Source organism: Nansenia antarctica (genome assembly GCF_963989245.1).
Source record: "Nansenia antarctica genome assembly, chromosome: 10".
NCBI lineage: Eukaryota > Metazoa > Chordata > Actinopteri > Argentiniformes > Microstomatidae > Nansenia > Nansenia antarctica.
The window spans coordinates 25379101-25386600 of NC_137680.1; the positions used below are offsets into that span (position 1 = coordinate 25379101).

Consider the following 7500-nt stretch of genomic DNA (forward strand, 5'->3'; position numbering starts at 1 on the left):
GAATTTGTGTAAGTGAAAGAGAGAGAGGGGGGGAGGAGAGAGAGAAGAGAGAGAGAAAGAGAGTGTGTGTGCGTGTGTTCCCTCAGTGTCTGAGTGTGTCTGTGCCTAGGCTGTGTGTGCGTGTGTTCCCTCAGTGTCTGAGTCTAGGCTGTGTGTATGTGTGTGTGTGTGTGTGTGTGTGTCTGTAGTGATAGATCTTCTCTGAAACCCTCAGGTGTAAAAATAGAACCATATTCCCTGTAAAAGACATTAATGAGTGTGTGTGTGTGTGTGTGTGTGTGTGAGTGTGTCTAGGCTATGTGAGTGTGTGTGTGTGTGTGTGTGTGTGTCTAGGCTGTGAGTGAGTGTGTGAGAGAGAGAGAGAGAGAGAGACACACAGAGAGAGAGAGACAGAGAGAGAGAGACAGAGAGAGAGACACAGAGAGAGAGACAGAGAGAGACTGAGAGAGAGAGAGAGAGACACAGAGAGAGAGACAGAGAGAGAGAAAGATATACACATATACTGTATATATATCAGGGTTTCCGTTAGAAAAAATTGGTGCCGGTCAACGTGTCCGGGAAGATTTCAATGTGTCGGACAAACGGGAGAAATTCCGGTCATCATAAGTGTTTGTCGCAGTGATTAGCTGTTGTGTAGCCTATATAGGCCTATGCCATTTAATGTCTATTTCTCATCCGATACGATTAGATGCAAACTATATAATAATATAGGCTTTCATGATTCGCATACACTACTATGGCATATGTCCAGGGCTGCACGCGCGCCACACTGGGCAGCCTAGTCACCTTTGCTACTTTGAATTAAGACTGTAGGCTACTTTAAGATGTTTATTTCAATTGCATTAATGGGATTTGAGTATGTAAATGGTAATTTTAAATATGCCTAGTTTAGCTTTTGATGGCTATTTGAACGGACTGCATCGATCGATCAATGAACGGACGGAAAAGCAAAGACATATCACTGAACGGGCCTACCGGGCCCAGGCCCAGGGGCCCCAGAGATCAGGGGGCCCTTTGCATTTCTTGTCGCAGGGATGCCGGTAGAAAATGTCCTACTGTAACTGGGACAAATGAGATTCCTTATATGAACGTAAAAAAACTATTTTGAATATACTTTTGAATATACTATTTTGAACAATTTTTTTAGAGTCAATTTATTTGCAAAAAAAAGAGAAGCTTGTGTGGGCTACATAGTTTCTATAGCCTACTCAGATTCTAATGCGAATACAGGCTACATTCCCATTAGATTAATGAGTAGGCTATAGAAACTAGACACTAGAGGGCGCCATTAAAGTTTGTGTACAGGGGACAGGTCACGAGGTCACACTGGTGCAGGTCGCGAGGTCAATGTCATTAACAACGAACTTGAGACTGACAACGCACAGGTAAAATGGAGCACCGTCACACATTAAGTGGAGCAGCTAAACGAAAGATAAAAAAAGAAAAAGAAGCAAAACAATCTGATATTTTACATCATGTTCCTCGAATTTCAAATTTTTTCAAGAATCTTAAAACAAATGAAGAGAAACAACATTAGGGTTGCGGTTAGGGCACTTGAATCGTTGCGTGATTTTGTGGCTGCACAAAGAGACCTTTTTGACAGTTTTGAAAGCGCAGCTCTGAGTATACCGGGTGTCAGCCAGACTTACAGACATGATAGCCATCGCAGAAATAGACGCACGACTTTTGCTGACGAGAATGGAGAGCAGGATATTGAGCTTGATGGAAGACGCAAGTTTCAGATAGAGACCTTCAATGTTGCCATCGACACGCTTATTCAGAGCCTCGGACACCGTCTGGAGGCCTACGGACACATGTGCAGTTTGTTCAATGTGCTTTTCTATGTCAAATCCAATGAGTCCAATGCCTCACTCATTGAAAAGGCAAACGTTCTGGCATCTGCATACCCATCTGACCTAGATGGCAGTTTAGCCGATGAACTAATTCAGCTCAGATCTTTTATTAAGGCTGAAGATGATAAAAGCCCACAAGGACTACTCCGCGTAATTATCGATTGTGGCCTGCAATCTATGTTTCCAAATGTTTATGTTGCGCTGCGGCTATTTTTGACTCTGCCTGTAACCAATTGCGAAGGGGAGCGGTCATTCTCTGTGCTGTCCAGGATTAAAAACGAACTGCGGACTAAAATGACGCAACAAAAATGCATTGCATAAGGTAAGACTATTTTATGATTAATTTAGTCTTATAAAGCCATCCTGTGGTTGCTATATATGACACCATAGTGTTGCCAATTGTTTTTGTTTGAAAGCGGTGTATTTTGTTACTGTACATGTACTGTACTGTTGTTGGCTTCAATTGAGTGTGGCATGCCTGTGTTGTAAATCCTGTGTCGTTGAAATACAGGTGATTTTTTTCTAGTTATTGTGCTGTTGTTGGCTTTGAGTGTTCCTCCGCTGTAAAACCTGTTGAGATGCAGGTGAACGTAGGCTGTCTTATATGCTGTTGGCATTGTGTTTACTTGCGCTCAAAAAAAAAAAAGTGTTTGCGCTGGGGAGGGGGAGGGGGGGGGCCTTTCTACACGTCCAGGCCCAGGGGCCCATTTTTTCATGATCCGTCTATGCTGAAGTGTGTTAAATAGTTTCACGACAGTAATGTACGTTTTCTATATTCTCTTTCCAGTTTTACCCTTTTTATCAATAAAACAACGTAATTTCTATAACCAACGTCTCGCTGATTGGGAAGGCATTAAGTCTAGCTGCCTGTCAATCATACTTACTCGGACTCGGGAGTATGAGAATGAGGAGGATGTATCGGGGGGATACACACCCGTGGACTATTTCAACTTATTGGCACAAATTAAACTCTAACACTATAGATAGACTAAATTGAACTAAAATGATGGACACCGACTGAATAACTGAGTGGGGGGAAGACAGGTCTCAAATGTGGAACAATTATAACATTTAATACATAAAGATAAAACATACACAAATATATAACATTGATATCCCTAAACTCAAATGTAGTGTGGTATTGTCAACCTAATCTAATGGTACCAGTAGCCCAGGTTGTCGATAGTAGTGCACGTGGAGATGGACGAATGTAGCGGAGGAAAGTTCAATGGAAACTCCCGGAGTAGAAGAGGTAGCCAGGGGGATGTTATACTCTGAATCTCCCGACTCAGGGCTGGAACGGGCACGGCAGGCTCCAACAGTGAACTGGGTTGAGATAGCTAGCGTCCGCATCTCACGGCCCTCGGTGGTCAGTCACTGTCTAGACTCTAGCACATCCAAAACACGCAGAACAATAACCTTGACTCCGGTCACTGCAGTGGTTTTATTTAGACTAGATCAAACTAAATTAACTGACGAATTTCTCCCTCACAACTACTAGGGTTGGGTATCGTTTGGGTTTTATCCGGTACCGGTACCTAACCGATACTTTCAAAACGGTACCGGTACCAAAACGGTACTTAATTCGGTACTTTAGATTTTTTAAATGACATATATATATAATAATAACACGGTCGACAACATTAAACAGCTTTTCACTTTTTTATTGCTGAGGCACAATATATATTAGTTAAATATACACTCAAATTAAAATAAATGAAAATAAAACTCCTGCTGACTGAGGCACAATATACATATATATAATATTACAGTTAAATATACACTCAAATAAAAATAAATAAAAATAAAACTCCCACCTCAGCAATTCTTTTGCAAAAAGATCAGCATATTTGCCTTCTCTGGCAAAATACGACACCTCTCTTGACTATGACTAGTCTATGACTAGTAGCATAGAACCGAATCTGCTCTCCTGAAGATGCCTCCGTCACTTTCCCGTCCGTATCCCCCGACATCCACCATGGTAAACCGATATCTGGCGTCGCAGGGAGCCATCAGGACAATGGAGTGGGTACCCTTGTAGTTGAAGTAGTCGCTGCCGGCGTGCGGCGGTGCCTTGATGTTCACGTGTTTTCCATCTACGCTGCCGACACAGTTCGGAAAGTTCCACGGTCTACTATGACTTTATCCCGTGCGTTGCCAGGTGTTTCATCAAGTTAGATGTGTTCCCTGCTTTACACGCGAATGATTTTAAGCATTTTGAGCACTTCGCGTTGTTTTCGTCGAGTCGGGTGAAATGCAGCCACACTTTAGAAAGCTTCATTAGGGGCTTCGGCATTCTCGGTGACCTCGTAGCTAGGCTAGCTAGCGAAATTCGATAATATGATTATGATGATGATAATAATAATAATAATACAAATCAGATAATATAATAATTTAGTATAAATTCACTAACTATATTACTACACTTACTATAAACTCACTCTTCTTAACTCGTAACACAACTGCTCAGCTCACTACCACGACACGCACTGATTGGAAATTTAACAGGCGATGTCACGTCACGACTCAGTCACGTGTGGTTGACTGTTGCATGACACCGGACACCAGGGGGAAAAAAAATAGAAAAGTACCGAAATGAGGTAGCGAAATCTCCTTTGCAATTCGGTACGGTAAATACCGAATGTAAAGTAACCGGTACCTACCGGTACCGATTTTCGGTACCCAACCCTAACAACTACTCCCGAAAGGTACCTTCACTCTCCGCAAACCACAAACTACTCGCACCGTTGTGAGACAGGGTTGCCAGATGGGGCGGGTTACCGCCGAATGGGCTACTGGGTTTAGCGGTTATTTAGCGGACTAGTTAGGCTGTAAATTGTCAATCCCATCTGGCAACCCTGACGCTGTTTGTTCATCGCGTAGGCTAGTCTACACATTAATAATCAAATAAAAAAATATAGCCTACCCGTATTTTCCGGACTATAAGTCGCGCTTTTTTTCAAAGTTTGGCTGGTCCTGCGACTTATAGTCAGGTGCGACTTATATATCAATATATATAATTTCATACTGACTGACATGAACGAAGGAGTAAACATTACCGTCTACAGCCGACAGAGGGCGCTCTGGTTCGCTCTGGGCTTGTGACAACTATATGCTGCTCCTATTCCCCTGAAGAAGTGATCTAAAACATTAGCTTGTTGAAGCTAAGCAAACGGTAGCTTGGTGAACTTGCTTACTGGTAACTTGCTTGTTGGACTCGCTGGCTTGTTATGTTCATTTAGCCTATTCAGCCTCCCAGGTATGTTCTTTATGCTATTGTGTAGTTGAATAACTGTTAATGTGTTATGTTAACATACCGGACTTCTATTCAGCCTGTTGTTCTGTGTGCTATTGTGTAGTTGAATAAACTTGCCTTTCCAGATTAAATGGTCTTGGATTAAATTCTTGGTCTTGGATTTTGTGAAATATATTTCTAAATAAATCCGACTTATAGTCCTGTGCGACTTATATATGTTTTTTCCTCTTAATGGTGCATTTTTTGACTGATGCGACTTATACTCCGGAGCGACTTATAGTCCGGAAAATACGGTATGTATTCATCTTTTTTAATGTAGAAGGAATCAGAATATGTGACAAATAAAATTTTCAACAGATTTCACCGGACAAAGACCGGTAATTACCGGTTAACGGAAACCCAGATATATATATATATATATATATATATATATATATAGAGATAGATAGAGAGCGAGAGAGAGCCTCTATCTGGGTTCAGTATTCGGTTGTTAAGTCTGACGTAAAACGTGACGTTTTGCAATTTCCGGGTCCAAATCAGAAATTCTCCGCACCAGAATACCAGTGTACTACAGCGGTAGAATGACAGTTTAATCGTTTTCTAGACTCGGATCTATTCATACAACAAGGGACACAGCACTTTCCCGTTTTCCCCATATCGTCAGGGTATTTGAGCCTCGGAAGAGCGCTATACAAATATAATTAATTATTATTATTATTGCGGCATTTCGAAGACAGCGCCTCAGCCAACTTTGGACCCGGAAACACGTCACGACTTAACAACCGGATAGGAGTGTCCTGCACCTCCCCATCCTGACCACTAGGTGTCACCCTAACCCTACCTAACCCTCCCCCTCCACAGCCCTGCTCCCTGGAGCACACCATGGGACAGCCCACGCACAGACACACACAGTCAAAGTCACACACGCGCACGCAGGCACGTGCACACACACAGCTTAGACAGACACACACACACGCACACAACAGACAACCCCCCCCCCCCCACACACACACACACACAACAGACACCGCCCCACACCCACACACACACACACACAACAGACCCCCTCCCCTCCCCTCCCACACACACACACACACACACACACACACACACACACACACACACACACACACACACACACACACACACACACACACACACACACACACACAGTCAAAGACACACACGCGCACGCAGGCACGTGCACACACACAGCTTAGACACACACACACACACACACACAACAGACCCCCCCCCCCTCCCACACACACACACGGTCTCATCCCTTCAGAGGCGTAAGCTTGATTGACAGCTCCTGAGACCCTCCTGATAAAGCTAATTAATGGACCCACGATCCAGGAAACACTCTGGAATCTCTCTCTCCCTCTCTCCCTCCTCCTCCCTCATCCCCCTCTCTCCCTCTCCCTTCCTCCCTCTCTCCTCCTCCCTCATCCCCCTCCCTCCCTCCCTCCCTCCTCCCCCATCCCTCCCTCCCTCCCTCCTCCCCCATCCCTCCCCCATCCCTCCCTCATCCCCTCTCCCTCCCTCCCTCTCTCCCTCCCCCTCCCTCATCCCTCTCTCTCTCCCTCCTTCCAGCGGAGGATGAACAGATGAGATAGTTGACCTGAGAAAGGCCTCGTCTCAGCCACATCACACAGCAGATTAACAACAACAACAACAATCACAGAGAAATATATTAAATATGATTAACGCCGGACTATATCTCCCCGGCGCGAATAAGCTGTTTATTATCTGTGTGTGTGTGTATGTGGGCTTAGAGGGGGAGGGACCTACACACTGTGGTAGGACTGGAGAAAGAGAGAGAGAGAGAGAGAGACAGATAGGGAGAGAGGGACAGGAGGGGAGACAGGAGAGAGAGACAGACAGAGAGAGAGAGAGGGAGAGATAGAAAGAGAAAGAGAGAGATGGGAGACAGACCAGACAGAGAGAGAGAGAGAGAGAGAGAGAGAGAGAGAGAGAGAGAGAGAGAGAGAGAGAGGAGGGGATGGAGGGAAACAGACAGACAGATAAACACACACACACACACACACACCACCCCCCTACCACGGGGCCGTGCTCAGGCAGGAAGTAGGACGTCTCTCACCCCCCCCCCCCCCCCCCCACCACACACACACACATAGACCCCCCCCCACCCCCCTACCTGTTTCTCAGCCTGTCCGTAGTCAGGGCCGTGCTCAGGCAGGAAGTAGGACATCTCCCCGCGGTTCTTGGCCGTCTCTATCAGACCCTGGGCCGTGCGCACTGTGGCGTTACGGGCGTGCACGAACACCATCACCTGGAGGAGGGGTCAGAGGTCAGGGCAGGGTCAGGGTCAGGGGTCTCTATCAGGCCCTGGGTTTTTGAGTGAAAACCTCCTTCCATCAGCAAGGG

General features: G+C 45.2%; 1 protein-coding gene across 1 annotated transcript in view; it reads right to left on the reverse strand.

Annotated features, from left to right (window-relative positions):
• The window catches only part of ascc3 (activating signal cointegrator 1 complex subunit 3), a gene marked incomplete at its 5' end in the record, with an annotated part of 123965 nt that overhangs the window by 52831 nt on the left and 63634 nt on the right, over nt 1-7500 (reverse strand). Inside the window, one exon of the mRNA XM_080541120.1 lies at nt 7271-7405. Within this exon, the coding sequence (XP_080397246.1) occupies nt 7271-7405 (135 nt within the window). The remainder of the gene's footprint in view (nt 1-7270; nt 7406-7500) is intronic.